General features: G+C 38.7%; 1 protein-coding gene across 2 annotated transcripts; it reads left to right on the top strand.

The window, feature by feature from the left end:
* Window positions 1–1,459: 1,459 nt before the first annotated feature.
* Window positions 1,460–25,586, top strand: TMEM168 (transmembrane protein 168). Of its 2 annotated transcripts, none has more exons than XM_054631852.2 (5): window positions 1,460–1,530; window positions 5,419–6,684; window positions 15,061–15,203; window positions 17,445–17,719; window positions 21,033–25,586. In XM_054631852.2, exons 2-5 carry the CDS (start codon window positions 5,491–5,493, stop codon window positions 21,578–21,580), a joined length of 2,160 nt encoding a protein of 719 aa, XP_054487827.2. In that variant the 5' UTR covers window positions 1,460–1,530; window positions 5,419–5,490; the 3' UTR covers window positions 21,581–25,586. The 2 variants fall into 2 exon arrangements, with proteins under 2 accessions (XP_054487827.2, XP_077035061.1); XM_077178946.1 differs by lacking the exon at window positions 1,460–1,530 and adding an exon at window positions 1,586–1,766.
* The last annotated feature ends 1,835 nt before the right edge of the window (window positions 25,587–27,421 follow it).

The following is a 27,421-nucleotide window of genomic DNA, read 5'->3' as shown; positions in this document are numbered from 1 at the left end:
CTTCCTCTCATCTATCTCTATATGTTAATTTCTTTTCTATCTCACTGAAATACTTTTACAGCTCCCATTTTATGTTGCCCCTTTAATATCATTATTGTACTTTTCTACATTGTGATTCTGAATACTGGAGGTGTTGGGAAAAGGATGGCAGTGGGAAAAGAAATCCAAAGAACCTGAAAATTCAGGGCTCCTGCTCAGATAGAAGTTCTAGGAAGACTGGATTTCAGGAGAACTGAAGTGTGTCCCTAGCACTGCACAGCCTACCTGCTACATTCTGATCTCTTAAGAGGGAAGATGACTAAATAGCATTTCACACATGGGCTCAGTGTTGCTTCCTGCACATCCTTTCTGCCTCATTCTGTTTCAGGAAGACTGCCTGAGTGGCTTTACAAGTGTGATCATTCTAAGCCTTTTTAATCATATCTCCATGATTAGGGTCAGCAGCAGGTTTTCTGCTCATTTTTCCTTCTCTTTCTGTTTCCCTCAATTGTTTTCAACCTGTAGAAGAGTAAGTTGTCTTTTTAGAAAAGGTTCATTTCACCAACTTGCCCAGAAACTTAGTTGGGTTATTTTGCCCTCCAAGTAAAACATTCAAGAAGAAGTTTCCATAGTTGCTTGAGGAGTATAACAAGATAATGGTTGGATCAATACAGTACCAATTAAGTGTTGTCCATAGTGCTGGTAAAGCATCTGAACCATGTGACCCTCACTAGGTAACTGAGATTTCAGATCTCAGACATATTTATTTATTAAAGGAAAACCTCTTAGCTTGTGGATTGTTTTTGTTTTGTTGGGCTTTTATTTGTTTCTTTGGGGGGTTCATTGCTTTGTTTGTTATTTTTAACCCGTGTAACTTTTAGGCCTTAGGGCCAGTTTTATCTAATATTTCAAGAGGTGTAATGATTTGGGGGATGTCTGAGCTTCTTATTGTGACTCTGAATAATTGAGTCAGGAACCACAGAGGGGCAAGCTTAGATGTTTAGGCTGCTCTAGCACTTCTTGACTAGGGGCAGAAGGTGCTGGTTGTGATGGAGCATTAGAGGAACAGAGGCTTTCTCCGCAGCAGCCCAGCCCACCTGCAGTTCAGAGAGTGCCTGAGCAGCACTTGTCATCCAAACTCCTCGCGTTTTGTCTCTCTCGGCCAGGCCGTGGGGTTCCCGTGATCCAGAACCTTCCCGCTATGTGCTCACCTGCCTGCGAGAGCCAGTTCAAAATGTGCATTTCCGACACCGAGTACAGAGGAACGCATTCCGAGGCCGAGGAAGCCGGACCACAGGCTGGGGAGGGCTCAGTCTGCCTTGCAGTTCTGATTTAATCACAGTTTTCCCGCTTGCATGCCTAAGCACCAGTGTTTATGGGTTTGGTTTATGGCTTGGCTGGTTGGGCCCTTCCACAATTCTAGCCGACCGCGCCGTGGCGGCGCGGCGGTGTTTGAGCCTCGGCGCGGCCCGTAGCGGGAAGCGCCGCTCTCGGGCTCGACATGGCGGCGGCCGGCGCGGGGGGCGGGCAGGCTCCGGGCCGCCCGGTGAGGTGAGAGCGGGCCGGGCGGGGCGGGGGCGCCGCGGGCTCCTCACCCAGCGCGGCTGGGCGGGCACCGCCAGCACCGATCGGCGTGGCGGGGAGGCTGCTGAGGGACCCCAATGCCGGCACTGACCCTCCCTGGCCGGGCCGGCCCCGCAGTTGGAGCTCCAGCCGGGAACGCGCCCTTCCCCAGAGCGGCCATCCCGGTGTTAACATCTGGAAATTAACTCTGCCCTTCACCGGAGGTTAAGTCTAACGTGTTTATGTATTAACTAAATAGGACTTTTTGTTTAAAAAAGAACTCTTGCGGAATTGCTGGAAAAAAAAAAAAAAGGGGTAAACTGCAAGAATAAAGGTGAAGGAAAGTGGATTCACTGTTTTAGGTAGATCTCACCTGGGCTTAGCTACTGAACCAGCTTTGGGGTTTGGTTGTTTTTTCAACTTTCCTAGACGAGTTAAGGTTAAAACTACATTGAGAGCAGTGTTTCTTTACATAGGAAAGCTACTAGATAATTTGGTCTCTAAATGTTAGTGAGGTTCCAGGTTTTCCTTAAAACTTTTTGAATTATATATTCAAAAGTTGACAAATAGTTAAAAGTGGGTGTCTACGTTCTGTTTGAGATCTAAATGTGATTTGTTGAGATCTGCAAGTCGGGTCTGAAATAAAACGAAGCAGGACACCTTTTCTCCTTTTAATGCCTTTATCAAAAGCCATCAGCTCAAGATTGGGAAGCTCAACAGGTCTGCAGTCTCTGTCGACTCTCCCAGAGTGACTCATAGAAGGAGAATATGCTGAACTCTGTCCACTAGGAACAGAGCTGGGAGTGTAATTGTCGTGGGAGCTTTCCGGGTGTGACTCAGATGTTAACCCTCGTCTCTTCGCTCTCTCCGGGTCACGGTCCGAGAGGATTTTCTTGCTCAGGGTGAGGGGTAACGAAGTCCCCCAGCATCTCTTCAGGCCCAGCACTCCGCTCCTCACTAGGAGTGATCTAGACATCACTCTAATTTCCCAGCTCTGTATTGGCTCGTTGTTTTGGGGGTCTTTTCAGTCCATTTGGAGCAGTAGCCTCTCATGGCATGCTGGTCTTGAGGCTATTTTGCGTGCTCCCCCTCTTACGTCTCGTCCCTTCTCCTCACTGTCTGGGGAGGTCCCCGCTCTTCACTGTCTCGGGAGAAGAGCCGTCAAGGTAACCCCACCCGGGGCCTTTACTGATACAAAAAAGAACTATTAACGACAACGACTTTTAATTATCATAACAAACAGGTAGCACTTCAGCAGCATCAGCAGGTCTGACTAGTTTTTGTAACCTTTTTCTCACAAAAAAAAAAATTGGCAGATTTTTTGGTTATAACAGTGTCCAACCTGAAACCTTAAAGCCATTAGTTTAAAACAAACACAGGAGCACTACCCCCTCCCCAGGACTTTGAACACTCCCTGTGTAAACAAAGTGTTGACAGAAATTACTAGCAAATAGGTGTGTTTTAGACAACAAATCAGTTATTGATATTTCTCTTTAAAATTGAATTGCTGTTGTCTTTCTATTTGGTAATAGCTGTGTCATGGGATACTTTAATCATGAAAATGCACCTTTTCCTCTTCACAAAAAGTCGACCATGTATTTTGGTTAAAAAATGCTAATGTTTAATAGTGTGGTTTAGGAGTGCACATTTTTGCTAATTGGCTAGAAGGTGGAGTCGGGAAGAAGAGATTGCATTCACAGACTGAGCTGTCATTTTGCAAATCCTTTTTCACTACTTGTGCCCAATTAGATTTTGTGTCTCTGCAGTAGGAACAGACACGTTGCCCCATTTGTTCCCCTACCCCAGCACCTCGCAGCGGAGGGGCAGAGCAGTTTCATATTTCTGTGCTGTGCTGGCAGCAAAACTCCACACGAGCTGAGGCAGTGAGAGTTGTGTTCTGTCAGAGTGGCTTGCTGCCTGCCTAGAGGGGAGTTTGCTGCTGTTAATGATCTCACAGAAAACAATTCCGTGATTGCAGCAAAATTTTAATCCGGGTGTGAGGCAGGAGCTTTGCTGTTTGCTCGTATGCAAAGGGCTCATTCCTGCTGCCTGCTGGGGCTGCTGTCCAACTGAACGTTCATAGGGTTAGCCCCTCGACTTGGAGGGGTTCCAGAAAGGAATCCAGATTAAAAGGATGGGATGGCATATGTTCTTCAGAGTAGCAGTAGTTGCATGCTGGTGCTGTGGGTTGAAAGGAGATGGGAAGTAGTTTCTCTGCATTCGTGGTTTGAACTAGAGAGAGCAGGAGGCAATGGGAGGGCATGTGTAGCAGCTGAAATAAATGGTTCAAGTTGTCCCCAAAATGAATGTTGATTGTAGTACAAGAAACAGTGAGATGCAGTCAGTGCTCTGAAACCTAAATCTGGAATACGAAAGCCAACTCACGTTTGTGTTATCTGTATAATAGTGAAACAAAAGGGTGAGAGGAACAGAAAGTAAAGGAAGAGATATTGTGAGATGTTAAGCATCCAGGCAACTCAGAATTAAGTCAATATCTGTAAAACACTACTAATAATGAATACTATGAAAATGCACAGTTGACACCCAAAGAACTTTTAACTTCATGTAATAGCAATTTGCTTTAAATATATGGTGTGTATTATTCTTCTTCAGGTAAACAGATTTTTAATGCATAGTTCTTCCAAGTAATATCTGCATTGTTGTTTGGTATATAGCATAATTTGAAAATATGTGTTACCAAATAAGTAATTTAAACAATAGGCCAATTTCTTAGGCCTAGTTTTTCTCTGCAGCAATTACTGAAGCTGATTTTACACTGTGTGTCAGTCTTTGAATCTGCCAAAACTTAGGGGCAAATCAGTCGATTCACTTCATCATTTGTTGTTTGCTGGTTTAAAAAATAAGAATTTAAAAATCAAAAGAGAATAAAGTCTAAATTTTGCATTTGAGTCAAGGTGTCTTTTACCACTTCCCCCACCAACATAAATAAAAGCAGTAAGCTATAACCTAGCACTGAGTGTTCTTGGCATGCTGTTTGCACTGTCATACCAGTCACTCTTCAGAAATCTCTCTAAGATGGGCAATTAGTTAATTGCTTAAAAAATTATGGAGGGTACATGTGTCTTTTTGTGTTTTGGAAGCTCTGCCCGTAACATTAGAAAATGCCCCTTAAAAATACTTCTGTCTGTTTGTAACTATATTAAAAAGAAAATCACATCAGTTAAATGGATCGGAGTAGGAGGTGCTTTTGTTCTAAATATAATATTTATCCTGATCAACTTGTTTGTTTTCTTGTTTTTGGAGGGGGGGGGAAACTGACTTGAAGGGGTGCAAATGAAGGCTTTGATTTTACATTACGAGAAATCTCTGAAAATCACACCAAATCAGTTTTTATATTTCTGTGTCCACTCTCCTTTTGTGAAATTGAGATAATAATATCCTTTTTTACTCTGGGTTGAGCTCATTAACTGAGTGGGAAGTTCTTTTTATGAATCATATACTTACTTCACTGCTAAAAGGAAGTCTTGCAAAGCATGCTGAAAAGATTTAATAGAAAATGAGAACTTATCAAATGTAATGGTGAAATAAAATAGTGTTTTAAAATAATTATGAAATGTTCTAGAAGCAAGTGGCTATCATAGGAGGGTTTTGGATATCCACAGATATCTAATAGAGATAGCTAATCGATGAGTTTTTTGGAAAACAGGCCAGGATTGTTTTCCTCTCATTCAAGTTATGAAATAAGGTTTATGCAGGACCCATTTTATATTGGTTTTCACACTTAATTGGTCTTTTTAATGTGTTCCTTTTACTCTAGATATTAAAGTTGTTCATGTGACAGGATGGGTCATATTTATGTTCTGTAGGCTTATAAGGAATTATTTGGCACTAAAACTTTTCTTAATTCTCTTCCAGGGCTTCAAGGGTTCTGGACCACTGTTACTGAAATGATATTACAGAAGGCAGCAGTTGCATTGTGTTTGTTGGATGAAACCCGAATATTTACTGTCGGTCAAGTGGGTGAAAGCCCTCCCTGCCGTTTACATGTGTAGGTCACTGCGGTACTGTGTTAGTCACTGTCTCTATGCAGCAATGACAAGGCTAGAAGAGGCAAACAGAGAAGTGAACATGCACTCATCAGTCAGATACCTTGGCTATCTTGCCAGAATCAACCTGCTGGTTGCCATTTGCATGGGCCTTTATGTCAGGTGGGAAAAAACTGCAGATGCACTGATTTTGGTAATATTTATTCTGGGGCTCTTTGTTCTTGGAATTGCCAGCATACTGTACTACTATTTTTCAATGGAAACAGCAAGTTTGAGTCTCTCCAATCTTTGGTTTGGTTTTTTGCTTGGCCTTCTCTGTTTTCTCAATAATTCTGCCTTCAAAATGGATGTGAAAGAAGAAGCTACAAAATATTTGCTTCTCTCTGCCATTGTTTTAAGGATATTATGTGCTTTAGTTGAAAGGATTTGTGGTTGTGTCCATCATCGACCAACTCTGCTGACAACGGTTGAGTTTTTGGAGCTAGTTGGATTTGCAATTGCCAGCACAACTATGCTGGTAGAAAAATCTCTAAGTATTATTCTGTTGGTCTTGGCTTTGGCCATGTTGATTATTGACTTACGTATGAAGTCTTTTTTGGCGATTCCAAATTTGGCAATTTTTGGAGCCATTGCATCCCTACTCTTTTTTCCATCACTGCAGATCCCCACAAACCCTTTTGCCTTGGCGTGTTTCTTCAGCTGCCTCATTTCAGATCCCCTCCTCGACGTTTACTTCAGTGGACTTTCGGTTACTGAGCGATGGAAGCCATACCTGTACCGTGGTAAAATTTGCAGGCGGCTTTCTGTCATCTCAGTTGGAGTCATTGAACTAATCTTTTTCATTCTTGCCGCCTTTAAACTACGTGATTTGGACCTCTGGTATTTTGTGATACCTGGTTTTTCTATTTTTGGAATTTTCTGGATGATCTGTCATGTGATTTTTTTTATAACTCTTTGGGGATTTCACACAAAACTCAATGACTGCCACAAGGTGTATTATACTCACCGAGCAGAAAACAACAGCCTGGACAGAGTCATGGCATCTAAAGGAATGCGTCACTTCTGTTTGATCTCAGAGCAGCTGGTATTTTTCAGCCTTGTTGCAACTGCTGTTTTGGGAGCAGTCTCTTGGCAGGTAAATAATAATCTCTTTATCTTGATCTCCTCTTGACAATAATCCTGAGAATTGCTGGATCCTTAAAATTCCTAAAATCTGATGGTATGCTGTGGGTTAAGTTGGAATGCGTGGTTTCATGGTCATGGGCTTTGCACTTTAAGCTGCCTGGTCTGTGACCTGTTAGAGCAAGTGCAACTTACCAGCTTCCTTATGTTGGCAGCATGGGAAAAGGTAAGTGCTTTCAGGGCAAAAGAGGTGAGCAAAGTATTTTGCATTTACCTACATCAGAAATTGTTTTGCTTTTGAATTCATTCTGCCATAAAATTTGTTTTCAGAATAAATCACTGTGTTAAACCCTAGTAATGTTCACTAATTCTAGGGCTTTTGTTGTGGACTATTTTAATTAGATTGAAATGTATTAAATAGTGTAATTTTCAGTAATTTTGGTTTGCTTTTAATCAATTACATGGAATCAGAGATCAGCTGATAAACTGATAAATCGTTGGTATAGCGTGAGCTTTAAGTGTCTCACCATCAAATCTGATTATGCACCCCAGGATAAGGTATCTGGAAGACCAGTCATTAAAATCACACAGTGGCCTTTGACTTTTCTTTCCATTTATGAGTTAAGGATGTTGTCTTTTCTTTAGCAGAAAGCATACATTTCTTTCAAAATGTTTCTTCAGTGCCCAAGTTAAGACACATGGTGTGTTGTCATAGTTGCAACAGGGCATTTCTTTTTCAAGTTGATACAAACCACAATAACAAATTTGTGTCCATTCACCTCTTATATAAATTACAAACATCTTATAATGTATATAAAATATCCTTTTACACTAGATCAGGTTTACAGACATGTGTTTGTACTTTTTCCAGAGCAGTTTCCTGCCCGCTCCTTTGGAATTTCTAATCCTGCAGATTTTGTCAGATTAAATAACTTTGTGGATGAATGGTATTTAAGAAATTAGTGGACGATTAAATTAACAGTTACTTTGTAACTATGTTGGGTTTGGGGTTTTGTTTTTTGTATGAAGAGCATGAGAGGTTAACAGGCGAGTCTCCAAGGAACACTGGGTGGTTTTGCTTTTTTTTTGGAAGATTATCAGCACTCATAGCTGTGGTTGGACTTGCAGAATGGACAGAAGGAAACAGAACCAAAAAATTGGTTCAGTGCAAAAGTTCAGGGGAATCAAGTTGGCAAGAAGTGGGTTGTAGCCAGGTAGGTAGGAATAGTTCCTCATATGCTGCTGAGCTCTGGGGCTGTGTATCATGGCATGCCATGTGTGGTGCCCCATGATTGAAGAGGCTCAGGAGGAAGCTGGACAAAATTCACAGGGGTCAGTGTACTATTTGGAAACCACGTCTGGCTCAGGGAGTTGTTGAGCCACTAGTGGTTAAAGTATTCAGGAAACATGTTTTTTCTGTCCTTACATCTCTCCTAGGCATGAATTTGGCCTCTTTGGAGACCAGACATTCTTCTGGATGGGCCTTTGGTGCAGATTAATACAGCCATTCATACATTCTTATCTTAAGGAATTTTTTTTATACTTTACATTTACATTTTTAACATATTTTTCCTTAGAGTTTCTTAGGAATGCCAAGTATTCCTGTTCTTCAGTTCCTGAAAACGTGTTTGCTCTTCTAAAGATTATTTAAAACATTTTTTGCATATGTAAGATGTAAGAATTTTCAGTCTTTGCAACATTAGTTTGGGATTTCTGTAGCTATTTCAGTATGTGTGAATTATATTTGAAATCTGTTGAAAGTGACCTGAAAGATGAATCATTTTTTGTTTATACCTTTCCTCACTACTGAAAGCTTGTTTAATGATAGTGCATTTGATAAAAGAGGTGGCTTAAAATTACTTGTGGTCTGCCATTTGACCTCCTATGAATAGAATTGCTAAAAATCTGAGCCTTGGAAAGGTTCTTCCTAACAGTCAGCTATAAATAATTAGCAGTAGCTTATAAAAAGAGCTCAGTTATAGCCAGAAATGGAGTAGTGGGAAGAGGGGGGTTCCCTTTCATGGAAAATGTTTTGCAGGCACATTACATATGCCCTCTTAACATTTCTAGTAACTGTAATATCTGTGCTTCATACTAATCTCATGTGTATGAAAAGTCAAGACCTAAAGCACCAGTTGTCTGTTAATTGGTGTCTAGAAGTATCCTATTTTATTAAAATTGCCAGAAAGATATCAAATCTCCTTTTGTGGAAAGGTTTTTAAAGTAAGGTGAATTAACTTGCTGTAGCAGGGACAGTGGTTTTCTTACTGATGCAGAGCTGTTGAGGCTAAAAGTCCTGTCAGTCAATGACCTTCCTTGAAGGGGAGCATTGCCTTTGTAATAAGGGTTTAAAGTCTCTATTCATGGTACGTGGGTATGTGCTTGGGGAGAACTGTAAAAATAATGTGTTAAAGTTGGGTGCATTAAAAAATGGGACGTGTTTCTGCTGGGACATGGTCTGCTTCTGAGAATAATCCTTGTTAGAGCTGCAGAGGAAAGATGTCTTGTGTTGTTGGTAAAAATGTACGGACATTTTCTTTGCAGAATCTGCAGGAAATGGTCAGCACCTGCCTTTATATTTGTGTGAGTAATTTCAGTCAGATCAATAGACTCTTTAGTGCCAACTTAATTCAGCAATTAATCATGTGCCTGGTCGTAATTAGGCCCTTGGATTGGACAAGATCCAGAAGAAGTCATGCAAATGACTCAGATATTACTTCTTCAAGAATCCAATAAAATGATGAAAATTTTGCAGATGAAGAGCTTTTAATTTTCAGACAAAGATCTTGGAAAGGTTTGGGGCACTGTTTTTCTCAAAAACTTAAAATCAAATTTTGTTAAATGCTCTATGCCAAGGTATCTACAGGTTTTCTTACTGACTGGCTAAAGAGAATTATTATTCCTCGAAGGCTTGTATTTAGTATTACCAGGAGAAAGATTAACTATGTTAGAGCCAGTAAAGTAATGGAATGAAGTACATTATTCAGTACATTATTCTTGGTTTTAGGGAATTTTATGAGTTAGTAAAATAATAGTATTCCTTACATGCTTGAATACTCATACTTAAATGGACTGTACCATTTAACTTGAATTATTTATAGGAGACAAAATAAGTTTACTGTATGTATGAGTACTTTCCTCTTTGGGGGAGAACTAATGATTTTGTAGTTTCTATTCTGGTGTGGTTGCACATATATATAGTAACATCTATATTTACTTAGACATACTTTTATTAACATCACAGGTTGAATAACTTGAATGCAAATCATATCCAGTCTTTCTCCTTCTCTTTACCCCTGCTTTTCTTCCTGGCTTGTGTTCTTAATCCAATCCTCCTCAGGCTTTTCTTGTTTGGAACTATTTTTTGTTGTTTCTGTTACTCCCTCCAGAGTCTCTGCTGCATCCTCTGGCCTCTTCCCATTTTGTCAAATGTGCATGCCATTCCTGCCTTTTTTCATCTGTCTGTCTGCTCAAGTTTAGTTCCCCCCTTTCTTTTCATCACTGAGAGTTTTTCCTCTTCTTGCTGATTTGCCTTCAATACTTGTGCTTTGCTGTTATTATACTGTCCTGTTGAGTTTCTTTTCTAATACCTTTATTCCCTCTTTTTCTACTATTCCATCAGCTCTTAAGCCCTAAGTGCTCCTAAGTGAGCAGTTGCTCACTGCTCACCATTTCTTCTCAAACTCACCCTCTATCATGTGTACTTTTGCTGCCTTCCTCTCTCCAGTGTGTGCTCAGCCCTCCTTGGCTCTCTTCCTCTCCAGTCCCATCCCGAGGGCTACCTCAGGTTGCCTGCTGAAATCCACAGTGGCAGCACACCTTGCTGCTGTCACCACCACTTCAAGAGCTCCTCAGTCCTGAAGGGGATCTCTGGTGACAAGTATTCATTGTGAGTCTGAAGAGTCTATTATGTGTTTAGCGTGCTGTCAAAATTTCATTAGTTTCAGGATTCACGTTTTTGTATTTAAAAACATCAGAGTTTTTAGCTTGCTTTTAAACTGATAACTGCACGTGGTTTTGCTGGAACAAATGCATGTAGATAAAAGCACAGGCTTTCCCATGGCTAGAGCAGGAGTCAGGGATGGGAAACACAGCACATTAAATCTATCTGCCAGTGATTGTGACAACTGTTTTCTGCAAACTCTTTCCTAGATTTTCCCACTGCTCTTCTCATAGTCAGAAGTAAAGGATTATTTATTGATCTCCATAGACTCTCTGTTCGGTAACTTGTTATAAGACTGTTTCCTCTGGTAGCTGATGTCCTTTGTAGCTTTACAAATTTTGTCTTTAAGCTTTTTTCTACCTGTAATATAGATCTTATCCTCATTTGAAATAAGCTATTCATTGAATCTTAGCATGTTACCTTTTTTCTCCTTAGCCTTCTCTGTCATAGAGGGTGTTCTTTTATTATACTTTGTTTGTTTGGGGAGTTTTGTGTATCTTTGTGTGTCTGTGTATAAAAACAGGTAAATATTCAGCTTGGATAATGGAAAGCAGAACAGTATTTTTGCTTGGAAATGCACAAAGGCATCTTTCTCAAAGTAAGCTTTCTCAGTTACTGGTCTGTTAGATATAATCCCAGGCACCCTGCTGTGTGAGCAGTGGGTTGGACCAGCTAATTTCCTGAAGCTCCTTCCAACCCCAACCATTCGGTGATCCTGTGACCATCTTAGGTGACATATGTTTAGTGTTTCATTTTTGTTTTAAACAGAAGGGCTCTTCTATAGGTCTTTGTAATTGGCTTCCAATTTAAACTAATATTTTATGCATTTTGGGGTTTTTTCTTCAGTCACACATCCATAATTAAGTACAGTTCCAGAGTTATTCTGCTTCAAACAGTGGTTATTCTTTGGGATGGAAATTGTCCTATCCATGAATATAAAATGACATCTTGCTGTAAAATACCTCTAAATTCTTCTGGTTCTAACAGTTACACATAAAAAGAAACAGTGCTCAAAAAAAGAGAAAGTGGAAAGACACTACCACTAGTGAAATCTCACCACTCTTTTATTATTGTCTGTCATTCCATCATCAGAGGCAAGGAGTAGATTTTTTTCTTTTACCTTTTCTGTGTTATTTGAAATGAGACTTAATTGTTAATTCCTTTAGAACAAGACAGACAAAGGCAAAAAAAAAAACCAAAAAAACCCTGAAGATTAAGAGATAAAATGATTTCTCATGGGTTTTTTCAGTAGGATTGCCTAGATGGTCCCTGTCTTCTGTTTGCTTTTTGAGCAGTCTGTCTGGAATCAATGAGCACTTGGAGTTCAGGGACGTACTGCAGGTTCACATTGCTAGTGCAATTGAAAACAATGAAAATGGGTTGAACACATGAAAGAACAAAATCCCTTTCTGGCTCTGCCTGTGCATCCATGGCCATCTGCTCCATTAAGGACCAGTCACCAAATCTTTGGGATTTAATAAAGCACTGACAGTTTCCATCTGGAATTCTAGCTGTTTATCTTAAGGGAGGAACCTGTCTTCAGTTTTACTGCAATAACTAAATCAGATATTTTTTGCTATTTGAAGTTCTTCTTGTTTAGGTATTTTTAAATGTTACTAGTCATTTTTTGCTGTGCTGTATTTATATATATATAGTAGGATTTTATTATCCTACTATAGATTTGTTCTAATCATCATTAGGCTCTTTTACATTTGTGACATATTTCTTCTAAATCAAAACTGTTGAAAAAGTGCTGACAGCAATTGCCAGCATCTTTACATTAGATGGATGTCTACAAATGTAAAATATCCAACATTTTCCTATTCCGTAGCATAAGATAAGATGGCCACTAAAAGACAACACAGTTGAAACCTCAGATGGAGCTGAGTTGATTCATAACATTATAGAGCTTATTTCCCATTCCTGTTGTAATATTTGGTACAAACTCAAAGCAGGATACAGAGCAAGATGGATCACCGAGATGATCCTTAGTGCTTCTGTGTGACACCCTTATTTCACAAGTACTTGAGAATTTTCTTTGCCAGTATTTTCATATTAGTAAGAGCATTTTCAATATTTAAGTATTTTTTAGGAGCTAAACTCAGTCAGAGTGAGTTTTTGTGATAATTTCAATTTGTGTTGTGGCAGAATGCTGTGGGTTTAATTAGTTGCATATGTTTAGGGGATTGGGGAAATGCAGGGAGTATTTAGAACGAGAGGGTATTGTTGTAATTGGACTACAATAAAATTAATATAAAGTAATATTATAATAGTTTATTAATTATTTAATAGGTATTGTTTAGTAATATAGTTAATAATAATATAATAGTTATTATTTAATAATAATTATTTAGGACATTATGATTGCTCTTGTTTTTACAGGCAAATGTATTTTTTATTTTGTAATATGTTCACTGTTATCAAACACTAATGCAATATAGGAGTAGTTTGCTTTAGTAAAGTCCAAGAAAATACATTTATATGTGGTGTAAAAGCTGAACTTGTCACAAAAATACTTCCCTTTTTTTTTTGCATTACCCTGGTGGAATTTAGTTGGAAAACTAAGTCTCCAAACCTTGAAATTAATTTAGCTAGAAAACTCTGCTTTTTCAACAAACTCTTATACTTCATAAGGTTTCTACAGAAAAAAAAATATAACCAGAGCTTTATAAGTTTTTGTTGCTGCCACTTTTCAGAGTGTGTTGGGAAAACAGAGCAACAAAAAGGAATACTTGCTGCTGATACATTTGAAACAGAAATTATATTTCCTTAGTTAAAGGATTTTTTTTCTCTGTATTAACAACAAAACAAATTGAGGTGTTACCATAATACAGTGTTTTAAGCTTTCCTGTCTTCTGGTGATTTCAGGTAATTTATGCTATCAGTTGATAATGCTGTCAGTTAGTTATTATTGAATATCAGATTCTGGTGTTTAATTGCTGTCACCATTTCAAGGAAACATAGGTGAGATCCTTCCATCAGAAGTGTGATAGGACACTTTTTAAAACCAGGACAGGTAGCCAACTATTCTTTCTTAGTGCATTAGATGGGTAAAGCTCTTCTTTCAGGCTAAGTAATTGTATTTAAAAGCTGAATGTAGTTGAGCTCGTGCCATGTGCCAACAAGTTCTGGGTTGGTTTAGGTGTCATTTTTTTCAGTATAATATAATTTCCAAATTATTAATAGTGTTGACTTTGTGTTAAGTTGAACTACCAGTGCCCATCAAGTCACTGAGTCTCACACAGTAAGGCAATATCCAGATTAAAAAAAAAAACAACATTAATATTGTAGATTAGTACAAGGAGCACAAATAAAACACAGAGGGGGTCAGAGACCACAGGATTCTTCTCAAGACAGAAATCTCTAGCTATGAATTTACTTCCTTTGCCACAAAGCAAACGTAAATATTTAGCAAATGCACCATGGATATTAAAGTTCTTGTTTAATTATATATTATAATACTGTTTCTATCTATCCTAAAAAATTTAATACCTGATTAAACCCATTCACATCATGCTTAAATAACTAAAATGAATCCTTATCTGTTCTGCCTCTCAGAGATATCTGGCATTTAAGAAGTCCATTTTAATTTTACTAGTACTATTGATTGAGATGTAACTGTTGAAACTTCTTGTTTGATTGTTTTTTACAGAAATCAGCTATGTATTAGTAAGTGTAATATTTTCCAAAGCTGCTTTTTTCCTTTGAAGCAGGAAAGCTTCATATGGGGTATTAGCTTTGTGAATGCTATGAAGTCCTGTAGAGGATGTTCCTTTACTCATGTGGTATTTATGTAACTGACAAAGAATTGTCTTTTTAACTGAAATAATCACAAATGATCTCAGAATTCGTCTCTTGTGTGATACATAGTATTCCATAAGTTAAATGTATATTTATCATAGAATGGCTTAGGTTGGAAAAGACTCTTCAATCATCACACCCAGCCATGAACCCAGCACTGTCATGTCCACCACTAAACCACCTCCTAAAGTGTCAGAAATACACATCTTTTAAATACCTCCAGGGATGGATGCAATAAACCAGTGTGCTGTCATCTGATGCTAGATACATAATATCTGTGCTGTATCTCACTGATTAAGGCTGACCCTGCAGATGCTTACAGATCTTCTTATTTTATGCACATAATTAGTTTTGTGGCATTTGATTTTCTTGCCTCAGTTGGTAAACTAAGATATGATCACAGTTTTTACAGCTAAATACTGTGCTATCAGTGTTTTAAATGCATTCCTTTCAAAAGAGTGATCCTTGCTTACCAGCCACCTTCTCCCCAAGCTTTTCATTTGTCTTTACAGTAATTCACCATGTAATACATGGAAAAATAAAAATACATTACCAGTAAGACTTTGCATGTTTCAGGGCCCAATTATGTGGGATCAAGCAAAGGGATTTTCATACAATACCTAAATCTCTTCATTTTCTTTTTAGCCAACCAATGGGATCTTCATGAGTGTATTTCTGATTGTTCTGCCTTTGGAGTCCATGGCTCATGGGCTTTTCCATGAGCTGGGAAACTGCTTGGGAGGAACGTGTGTTGGGTATGCTATTGTGATTCCCACCAACTTTTGCAGGTATGGTTACTGTCCATTCCAGCTTCACAGTGTGAATGTGTTGTTTGCTCATGGAGGCAATGCAGTGCTGTTGCTTGGATTTTCAGCAATGAAATACAAATTCAAATAATAGGCAGATTTTCTATTGCTCCTCTTTCTCACCCTGGAATGAGTAACTCCACCTTTCTGTCTAGGTAATTTGCTTTTAGAAAGCTGATGAATACAGAGCAGCTGTGCACAGGCAGATTTCTCAGCCCATATCTCACGCAAAGGAGGACTGGGGCATTTGACTGAGACCAGGTATCTTACACGAGGAGATTGAATAAACCAAACAGATCAGTTCAAAATAATTTTGAATTCAATTAAATGAGGTAGTGTCTACATTTAAAGTTCATTATAATTAGATTTTCAGATGAACTACATTTCATGTATTGGTGTGGAGAATTTGAAGCTGGTTTTTGTTCCAACATAAATGTTACCATATGAGAAATGAATTACTGTAAGGCATTACACTATTATTATTTGCATGTTTGTGTGTTTTTCTTAGAAGCTTTAAATTTGCAAATGCTGCTTTTGCCATAAAATTAAAATCAGTGTGTGCACATTTTTTTGTAAGTGATAAACAAGAGCTATATAAATCATCTCTTCAAGTCACAAGAGAAATATAGTAAGTTGATATGAGAGACTTCAAAATAGAACTGCCCAATTTATGAAAACTTCACAGCTTCAGTGTGTGTAATGGATTTAGTGGATAAGGAAGAACTTAACATCAAAAAACCAAAGATAGTATGCTAATCTTAAATAACTGTATCTTAAATATTGTAAAAAACACATTTTCTGAGCTTCTGATTTACAGTCTTTCAGCTGTGCACCCTGAAAAAAATCCTTGTCAATTATTGTTACAGATTTGAAAAACAGATTTTCAAAATTTACATTACAATAAAAATAAATCAATTTTGTTTCCATGGTAACAATTTAATTCTTTCATGGCATTATATTATTCTGACACAGGCAGTTCCCTCTAATTTTGAGCAAATGAGATACTCTTGAGCAACTGTTTAGAACCTGACAGAATTAAACTTCCTTATTAACAAAGCTTGACTGTTTCAGTGATGAACTCAGTCTTCACTTGCTGAGACAAATAGTAATGATGAGCTATTCAATGTAGCTGTACCAGTAGAATAATAATTTTCATAAAAGCCCTAGACAGGTGAGAAGGTGCAAAATTTAATTAGCTAGACCAATAAGGAGACTAGGTAGCTTTACACATTGGCTTGCAAACAAAATACATGAAGAATACACACATATATACATATATAGGGAAACAACCATAATGTCATGTTTTGTATTAGTAGAGTAAGTAAAGACTTATCTCCATATTTTCACTCCCAAAACCTCTCCATGTCTGTAACTGAGCATAAATGAGGCCAATTTGGCCCAGCTGTCAGTCATGTTCCTTATCATTCCCTTATTACATCAGCTGAAGAGTGATGAATGCTTTTCTCTTTCTGAAAATATATTCTGAAAAGCACTCCCCTAACTGGGTGTATTGCAAGACCAAATTTCCTGGTATTATGATTAATGAATAGCTGTGTAGACCTAAAAAAAAGTGTATTTTTTTGATATTTTAGATACTGTATATATTTGGGGTTATTTATTATATATTTATATATGTTTTATATAAAATATAGATAATGATACAAATAAAATTAATTTTGGAATCCAGGGACTCTTTTATTTTTCTTATATATAGAATTACTGTATTTGTGTGAGTTCCATGTTTCAGAGTATCTGAGCAAAGTGTGTATGTGGATTTCTCTTTCATGCATTATTGGAAACTAGTTTGCATTATGGTTTGTGCAGATTAGCACTCGTTTTCTCTGCATTTCTTCCCAGCTGTTCATGAAAAAGTGCCTGTGTGAAGGCAGTGCTCCTCAGTGGGACTTCATTAAATTTTTGGAGTCTCCCTTCTTCCTATCACAGCTTCCTTCTCTCCCTCTGTCTCTCAATTGCAGGAATAGCATAGGGTTGAGTAAGACTATGCTTGGAATTGAAGTGTAACAGAAGGGAGATAGTGGTCCCTCACTCAAATGCAGTCATTTGAGTTGTTTATGAACTGTAAATTTGAAGTAAATTTGAATTTAGAACAGTGCTACCTCATAGCAGACAGAATATGCACAGGGGAAAATAGCAGCAGCTACTAGAAGTCCACTTAGCCTAAAATAATTTTCAGCCATAATCATTAGCTGTTCTTCTCTTTAGTCCTGATGGCCAACCAACTCTTCTTCCACCTGACCATGTCCAAGAGTTAAATCTGAGGTCTACTGGCATGCTTAATGCCATCCAAAGATTTTTTGCTTATCACATGATTGAGGCATATGGTTGTGACTACTCTACAAGCGGGCTGACCTTCGATACCCTTCACTCCAAGATCAAGTCTTTCCTTGAACTTCGCACTGCAGATGGACCCAGACACGATACCTACATCCTGTATTACAGTGGTCACTCACATGGCACTGGTGAATGGGCTCTGGCAGGTAAGTGAGCTGGGGATTTTTTTTTTGTTAATTGTTTTGGTTATTGATAACCTTTCCAAGTCAATTCATTAATTCTGTAAAAAATCATACTGTATTGCAAAACTTTGAAGTTTTGAATGTACTTACTACTGAATTGTTCAGAATGGCAAAGAACCATCAGTCTTTGGAGAACAGTTTTATACAACTTCCTGCAGGGAGGAAAGAAAGGAAAAGGTTGTAGTATTACAGAGCATGACTGTTAAGAGTCAGAGGCTACAAGAAATTGAGAAAACAAGCCAAGTTGCAGGCTGACTACCTCTGCTAGTGGAGAGAATGGAGAAATGCAGAAGCCCCTTTGGGATGCAGGTAAGTTATTGTTAAGAGGTAGCTCTTTCCTTCCCTTGCATTGTGTGGCAGTCAGGTATGTTACTTCATTAACTTTGTCATTTTAGTATTTACTAACCTTGATAAAAATCCTTTTACAGCAAACTAATCTTCCACTTATTCTCAAAATTGTCTAATGTTGTTGACTCCAAATATTTTCTTTCAAGTTTAAACACAGTTTCATATTCCCCTGATTTTCCTCACACATGATTTTTGTATTCAACAAGTTAACTTTAAAGATTGCTTTTTTCCATGCATGGAATTAAAAGTGGAAATTACACACTCCTGCTCTAAAGACAGATTTTCCCCAGTATTTTGAGGAATATTTGTTCACTGTAACGAACAAGCATAATCTTTTCTCATTCCTTGGACATGACAGAAGGAATTACAGAGTGTTCTGGGACACTGTCAGTTGACTGTCATGAAGGACTGCATTTATGTCTTTAAGATGTGCTTTGCTTTTTTTTTGTTTAAGAATCAGTAAAAGAAACAGGAGGCAGATACACAATTCACACTACAAAAGCAGGTGTTCAAACATATAACAAACCTTGTATCATAAAAACAGGTATGATTTGCTGACACTGTGGACTTTGGGAATGATTGTGGGCATAGTGTAGCCTCAAGATTGTAAACCTCTATTTAAAGTGCCAGTTTAATGCCTTGTCATATGCTTGGCATAGACTTCACTGTTTCCCCCTTTCTTGGCCCATTTATTTGGTAAACTTAATGAAGTTGTCAAATCATTGCAAGGTTTAGCCTTGCTCTGCTGCTGTAGGGAACTGAGGTCACTGTGTGCAGAACGGGAATCTCATAGTAAATACATTTAAAATTTGTAACTTTTTTCTTCCTGGGAATTAATTCTCTTGGACAGCACTTTGCCTGTGAGCTCCAGGCTCTTTGTCAGCAGTGTCTCTCCAGGTGCATGTGCCCTTCGGGAGGGCGTGCCCTTCCTTGTGTGCTCAGGCTCAGGCACAAGTCAGTTTCCATCTGGAGGCTCTGTACCTGTTCTGGTGCAGCTCCATCCGTGAACCTTTAGACCTGCTAAAGAGCAGTGTGTATTTTCTCCCAAGGGCTTTACCTGTATCAGAGATTTTAAAAAGCCACAGCTTTTACTGTGACCTTAGTGCAAGTGATGAGCTACAGTGTATGTAGGGTGGCCAAATTACTTCTCTGAGAAGGGGGTTGTTTGTCCACAAGAGCAGCTGCCACTCTGTGCAATTGCTGAGTGTGTCCACACCTTGTGTGGAGCAGACTATCAGCAAAACTCCACCTCCCACCTGTGCTCCAGCCAGCAGCGTAGACAAAGTCAGCTTTCTTGCATGTGTAGAGCCAAATATTGCTGCAAAAATTGGACAGCTTTCACCCCAAACCTGGCTTACTACATCTAGGCACCCTGGAGTGTGACTGGGGCCTCAGGTCCCTCTGTAGCACGTAGGTAGCTGTAACCTAAATTGATATCTAGCCTTTAGGAGAAAGGCCAAGGTAACTGTTTAAACTCTGAGTGCTGAAAGATACAGTGTGTAAATACAGTGGTGTTCAACTTCCTCACAAAGCTCCTTTTTAGTTCTCTGTCCAAACACATCTTCAGCTTCTACATGGATACACATATAGTCACATAAAGGAGAACAGGCAGCTGTCATAGGTCTTGCACATTTTTTTTGTGATTAATTTTAGTTAAATTGTGGAATGTAATGTGATCCTCCTTCCAGATATCACTGCTCCTGCATGGAACTTGAAAGTATAAACTGAAAATATAAAGGCTGAAATTGTGCCCCATGTATTGGACACTGGCGTTTTATGACAGATGGAGCCTTGGCCATCAGTTCCAGTAATGTGTGCTATCCTCTGACCTGTAAAGAGGATGAAAAGAGATGACAACAATGAAAAAAAAACATTAATCTGATTAAAAAAGTAGTTTCTCACTGCTGGCTTATGCCATGGTACAGCACAGTAGTAGCAGTGTAGTCTTTGCTTTGTAATGACATATTGCAAAAGAGGCTTACTGAATTAATTAATTCAGTACTGATGTTTCTCTGTTGTTGGAAGCTGAGATACAGTGCTGTGGTGTAAAAAAGAAACTGTTAACTAATCATGCATGAAGCATGAGCAGTCAAATGACCTGGGGGGTCATGTTGTCTGAGTGAAGGCAAAGGCATGAGCTGGGCTAATAAAGCTTTGTTCCTGAAACTGTTGGCATACCTGTTGTCCTGCTAAACCTGCCAGGGAGACAGAGGTGGCCAGACACCTGCATTTCTTGCACAGCTTGGTGCCAAAACCTCGTGCTGGGTGACAAGCCCATGTGTTTGAGGTCCATAGAGTTTGGAAGCCAAGCATGTGTTTGCTTGTATCTGTGAAGGATGAGATGATTTTCTTTGGATGATTCTATCCAATTCTGTTTTGAAATCACATGCACTCCTACACCGCTACACTTTTAATAAAGTTTATTTATAAGCCTTTAAAATGTGAATTTTTGTGCTTGCTTTGGTTCCCACCATTTGAAAATGTATTTTCTTCTAAATTCATCTCTTAGCCGAGTCTTTTTTTAATATTCGTAAAAACATACTAAGAAAAGAGTCCTATTCCTGTTCCTAAAATTATTAAGATTAAAAGAAACTTTATTTCAGATTTTTTCAGTTTATCTGTATTTTCCAGATTTCATCAATTGCCTATAATTTCTTTCATTCTGTAAAGGAATTCCTTTTTTGTAATTGTTGGTGGGTTTTCTTTCTAATCAAGGGTAAGTTAATGGCTTTATTTGCCAGAGCAAGTCAGTTAATACCTCTATGGAGATATGCAGCATTTACAGACAGAAAGGATGAATTGAAAACATCTGTTATATCTGTCCAGATTGTTCAAGTAAGGGATTCTTAGAACCAGTCAGAACTGTTAAAGGTCTGCAGAAGTCTCTGTTTCTTCATCCTGATGCTAAATCTTTTTGTCCTTGTGGCAGGGGGTGATGCTTTACGACTGGACACGCTGTTGGAGTGGTGGAGAGAAAAGAACGGCACTTTTTGTTCTCGACTGATCATTGTTTTAGACTGTGAGAACTCTCAGCCTTGGGTTAAAGAAGTAAGAAAAGTAAATGACCAGTATGTTGCTGTGCAAGGAGCAGAAATGGCCAGAGTTGTAGACATTGAGGAAGCAGACCCTCCACAGCTCGGTGACTTCACCAGGCAATGGGTTGAGTACAACTGTAACCCTGACAGCAACATCAGCTGGTCTGAGAAGGGCCGCACGGTGAGAGCCATCTACGGGGTCTCAAAGCACTGGAGCGACTACACTCTGCATTTGCCAACGGGAAGTGATGTTGCCAAACACTGGATGATGTACTTCCCACGCATCACCTATCCATTAGTACATTTGGCAAACTGGTTTTGTGGTCTCAATCTGTTCTGGGTCTGTAAAGCTTGCTTTAGGTGCTTGAAAAGATTGAAAATGAGTTGGTTTCTTCCCACAGTGCTGGATACGGGACAGGGCTTCAAACTCGTCAAATCCTAATCAGCAACCAAAGAGAAAATGAAGTGAGAGCTTTGTGAACTTTCTCACTGTACCATATTTAAAACCTTTTCTATTACTATTTTTCTCTGAAAAAGTCTGCTCTACTCACTTTATTCAGCTTTTTGAGCAGCTACAGTATATGCAACAGTTAGAAATTGCAGTCTTAAACAGAAGAGGGTAGAACTATGATATTTTAAATTTTGTTACATGTACATTTGTAAGAGACTTATTTAATACGACCATGCATTTTGGAGACAGGTCCCATGTTCATATGTCTTACTTAAGGCAGCCTTTGTTCAGAGACACCAGTTTGATGGACAGGAGCTCCTGTGAATGTTACACGATGCTGATCTGTCATTTATGTTCACTATACAGTTTAAATACAGGAAAGAAACCAACCTACTACCCCAATCAATTTATGTGTGCTTGAAATTATGTGGTGGGATCACTGAGCCAAAAAAACCCCAGAATATATAGCTACTGTATGTAAGTAGCTACCAAAAAGCTTTAGTTTTATTTGCTTTTACATCTTGTGCCCTGCCTCAGTTGTCTACTGCCATCAGTGGAAACTTGCCATGGAAAACAAGGAAATCAGACAACCTTCTAATGCTCTGATACTTCTCAGACAGTTTTGAAGTGTGTTTTGAAGTGAGTTTTAAAAATATTCAGTGTTACTTTCAACATAAAATATCTTGCTGGTGATCTTTGAGCATACATTCCCAGAAGTTAATTTATATATGGAATAAAAACTGCAGTGAACATTTTTCCCTCACCTGCTAAGTGATTCTCAATTTTCCAGGCTCTTACTAGTTTGTACTGTGAAAAGCTAATCTGAAGAAAACAAAGCAAAACAAAACCCAAGAAATTTAACAAAGAAAATAATCCTTAGATAAAAAATGGGAATATGAGTGTTGCTTTGCTTCCATGTTTATCTGAAGTCCTTGTTGTGGCTAAGATCTTGATTCTGTGAAGCTCTGAGTACAGAGTTGGACCAGTGAATTCATTATCTATTAAAACCACAAGCAAAGTTTGTTTGAATGGGTTATTCCCTTAGGAGAAAAGGGAATCCTCAGTATTCCTTAAGTCTTTTCTCCCACCCACAAGGTCCTGATTTTAATCCTTCCAGAGCTGGATGGGACTCTAGAAATCCTTTCCTTCAGTCATAAAAGCTGCATAGCTTTTTTATGTCATTTTTTCAAGTACAGAAAATTAGGGGTGAAACAAGTAAGTGGCTAAGACAGTACAATTTGTGGTCATTTATTTGCATATGTGTGTGCAATTCAGTAGACATACAGTTCACTTTTTTCTGTTTCCATCAGTATTTTAATAAAAGTGTTAGAGAGCAGCTGATATTTGTCTAAAATATAACTTATTAATTTTTTTTTAATTTAAATACATGCAAATAATATGTAGCTCAATAAGTCTTTGCCATCATTGCTTTTTCTAATGCCATTTGAGCTTTTTAGCCAGCCAAGTTAGAGAATCTGCTAACACTCATACCCATCAGTAGCTCCTGAAATATATAAGGAGAGCTACAACAGCCAAAGCAATTGTTACCTACCAGATTCAAAATGGTGATTTTCTCAGATCTAAAAGTGGCAGCCACTAAGTTTCTTCATTAGTATGTATTACACAATGTTGTTTAGCCAAGGCACTGCCTCCCACACCGCTTTCCCTTTCTCCATCCCCTTCCATAGTGTGAGAAGGTGATAAAGAAATAAGAGATTAATTATATCCTATGAAGACTAAATGCCTTTGGGTCTTCTCTGAATAAATGCTGTGATTGCAGCTCTGTCAGGGAATCAAGAGGTGGCAGTTGTCAGTAAGGACAGAGGGTTCTCACACCACCTGACTTCAGGTATCCAACTCAAGGTCCCAATGTGGGAGACAGAGGTAGGAGTCATCTCATTTAAATTCAGATGTTCAAAAACCAAATACCTGAATCCATGCTAGTGACCTGAAGTGCTCCACTGCTCATTAGCAAGGAGAAGTAAATATTTCCAGAGGAAGACTGGTTTAGTCTCTATTCTAGGATGACTTTTGAGGGCATTGCATTTTTTTTGTTTTGTTTTGCTTTCCTGTGCCAAAGGTCAAGCAGACAAATCCCTTACATCTCTTGAATAACCTTAGAGCACCTCTAAGCTATCCTCTGGAGCTGAGCTGGGTACCTAAGCTCCTTGTTCAAGCACATAAAGTGGATACTTGGGTTGAACAAGGATTTTGTCAGGTTGCAGAAAAGCAGTGCTGCCTTCTGCAGACATCACTGTCTTCCATTCCTGGTCATCAGCTCTTGAGTATAGATGCATAAAGACTCCTTTACATTTGGTTTGTGAAATCACCATTGTTTTGACTTCTCTTTCAGTAGAAGTTCACCTGATTGCATCATAAACCGTTAGAGCTTGAGCCTTTGAAATTTTAGTAAAGTCCCCATAAATACCTCATAGCAACCCTGTGAACATTTTGAACATTTGAAGTCAAGAAGTTAGTCCTTTCTGTTCTGGAAAAGCTTTAAATATCAACCATAACACTTGCCACTAATTATAATTGACAGATCTTAATGGGTAAGATTCTACCTGCTACTGTTACATTTTTATGGACATCATCTGTATCTTTCCTTTTGTATATGAAAGGGAACAAGAAAAGTGTGGGATTCCTGACCTCTCCTGAATCTGTGAACAGGAATCTGCTGTGTAGTGCAGTGATGGACTTAGCTCTGGGCAGAATAAATGGAACAGTTTGTCCTGCTGTTTTGCCTCTGGATATTAAATGGTTTCCAGCTTACTTACCAAAGTTAGATTTTTCTCCTAGGATAGACTGGGTGTTATTTAGCTGTTTGCTGAAAGGCACATAAAGACCTGAAAAAGAGAGCAAAAATACTATTTGCAAAACTAATCATGTGTTTGCAGATTTGTTTCTATTTTCTCAATTATAGACCTCTGGTTTTCTAAATTTGGGGTAGTTCTAACATGAGCTAAGGTGTTCCTACTTCTGATTTTGTTACTGCAAAAGCATGGTGAAAATGCTAACTTTAAAAGAAATGTTTACAGCTGTTCCTATTATGAGGCCTTTTTGGACAGAGACTGTCATGTGTTTCAAAACACTATCAAACCAGGGCTATGGATGATGAGGAATTCAACTTCATCAGTTCTTCACTTGTGCACTGACTTCTATCAAAGCATCCTACAGTGACCCACATTCCCAGGTGCAATTTTTCTCCAGCTCCTGGTGCTTATGCCTCTCCACAGGTCTCTGCCCAGCCTTGGGCATGTGCCTGAGGGATGAACACTGGGAGCTCCTGTGATCTAAGTGAGCAGTTACCCTTCTGCTATTCCTGTCTGAAAGACAGGGCCTGAAGGAAATTTAAATCTAATTCCAAAGAATGTTGCATATGCTATCAGTTATGTACATGTTGTTTAGTGGTAACGTGTACAGATTTCTGGGTAGAGAGAAACATTTTTGCAAGGTTTGTCTCTGTACTGTATATTCAGACATTTTGCTATAAAGTTTGTTATAAACTTGTGTCACAGCATGATTTTATGTTGACTTTGTTTCATTTACCTCCTGTATAGTACCAGCCTTGCTAAAACATGCAAATGCACTGAGTCCTACAAAGGGGTTCAAATTGCATATTCACAGTGGTGTTTTTCTCTGAACAAGTATTGGGGAGGGAAAAAAAGCCATTATTCTTCATTTTTGCACTACTAGAGCGATGTACTTGCAGTTCCTTATGCTTTGTATGCCTTGTAGTTGTTGTCCAGTCTTCAGTTCAAGTTTTTCCCAAAATAATTTTGTATATTTTGTAAAAGCATAGTTAATGCTTTGCTAGCAGTAAAGCACCTCTGTTGCCAGCAGTAGACAACAAAATCAGATTAATTTTCTTGTTTATAAATACCTTTTGTGAGAGGATTTTTACTGAATATACGGTTTTTAGATGTGTAAATAGATTTTTTGAGTGTATTTGTGATACTGCTTAAATATATTTTGCTGTTTTGGATGCTCATTTCAATTTCATCTTTTTGTTTGTGTCTTGATCGCTTTCAGATTTCTGTGCTCCCTCTTGAATTACATGAGGGTTTGCTATACAGCTTGCTTCACAGGAGGTTTTTTATAACTAGAAATTGCAACAGAGTTTATGGAAAATAGAGTATTTTGAAAATACTCTAAGGAATATTTTTAGTTTAATAATTTAATAGAAATGAGAAATACTAGCTTAAATTGTTAATGCCTTTCACCTTGTCTTTTTTATCACTTATTCAACAAGCTAGTAAAAATGCTGTTTATACTTCAAGACATAATTTTATAGAGATATAATTGAAGACTTCCTTTACATGAGTACTTGTAGTTAGTCAAATTTCTTATCTCCAGTAAGATCAAGTTGATGGAGGGTTCCTGTGTGAGATCAAGCCTGGGAGAGGAAGTAGAAGGAAACTGTTGCTGCAGAATGGTGAGGATGACAAATCCACACATCTGCTTCTCACAGAAATTGCTGGGGAGGTTCCTGCACTTGGTCCTCATGGAACAGTCCCAGCATTCCTCTTAACGGGCTTGGACTTGTTAAGTGAGGATTTTGGCAGACAATGGAGAGGCAGAGTGGTACTGTGATAAGGGGTGATGGGTATCTCAGTGGTAATCCAGTGTCCAGAGCTGCCAAGAAGGCATGGCCAGTTCTTCTGGCACATTGACTGGCAATGATGATTGAGCGACACCTTTTGGTTGGTTGGAGTTTTTTTAACAGAAGGAGTTTAATTTTGGCTGTTGTACTTTGTGATTTAATTCATTAATTTTGTAATTTACTACTCAGTGTTCTTTCCTTACTAAACTTGTGTAGATCCTTTCTGTTCAGTCACAAATCCAGAGGTAACCCTAGAGGACAGCACAGCTCACCCTCAGTGCTGCCCTGCAGGTAATTCTAAGGCTCTTTGAATGGAGTCAGACAACCCAAGATATGTCTCCATCCATGGCACTGGGTTTGGGGGTTTTGCTAATTGTTTTTGGTTACCTAGGAAATAAAAACAAATAGCTCTTTCAAAGTTGAAAGAATGTTTCTCCTAAGGTGTTGTTACAAAGATACATTATTATTGGAAAACAAGTGTAGCAAAAGTTTCAACCCTTTGATTTGGGGCAGGGAAGGCACCCAGGAGTCGATCAACGTTACCTGCTGCACCAGCACTGCTTTCAGCTGCTGTCTGTTGGCATTGAGAAGTCAAAATAAAACTGTTACTACTGGATTATAATGGAGACCAGAAAGCTGGATCAGTAAAGGCCCTCAGTATTACAGAGCTCACCTTTAGAGACTCAGGCCTTGAAGGAGTTTAACTTCCTCACACAATCATGGGCACACACCTTGGGTGTTTGTGAGGGGTTGGTCACCCTGCAAGCAGCAGTCTAAATCTTTAGGATACTGAGGAGGAAGATGATATTCCCTAGAGGTGCCTGCAGCATCCAGCTCCTTACTAGCTCCAGCTAGTGACATGGAAATTTAAAATTTCACTCCTTTCCAGCACTGAATTATTTTCCCTATGAAGTAATTATATAGTCACTTCAAGGTGTAGTGAAACATTCTGGGCTCTCACCTCGGATACCACTCTGCACAGAGCTAAGGATGTCCCAGTGCTGATGCTGATGGACAAAAGCAGCCAGCTCTGCTTATTACAGTCAGTTTTGTAGTTAATAACTGCTAAAACAAATCCCAGTGAACCTGGTTTTACTATCCCAAATGCAAAGCCAGGATACTGTAAGACAGTCTGTGTCAAGAGTATAAAATGGGCAACTTGGCTTCCTATGCAAATCAAAGAGAACAGATTCAGAGATTGGTAATAGTCAGAAGAGAAGTAGAAACTT

Source organism: Agelaius phoeniceus, chromosome 5 (assembly GCF_051311805.1).
Source record: "Agelaius phoeniceus isolate bAgePho1 chromosome 5, bAgePho1.hap1, whole genome shotgun sequence".
Taxonomy (NCBI): Eukaryota; Metazoa; Chordata; class Aves; order Passeriformes; family Icteridae; genus Agelaius; species Agelaius phoeniceus.
The sequence above is the reverse complement of the archived record's forward strand: the minus strand, read 5'-3'. Positions and strand labels throughout refer to the sequence as shown.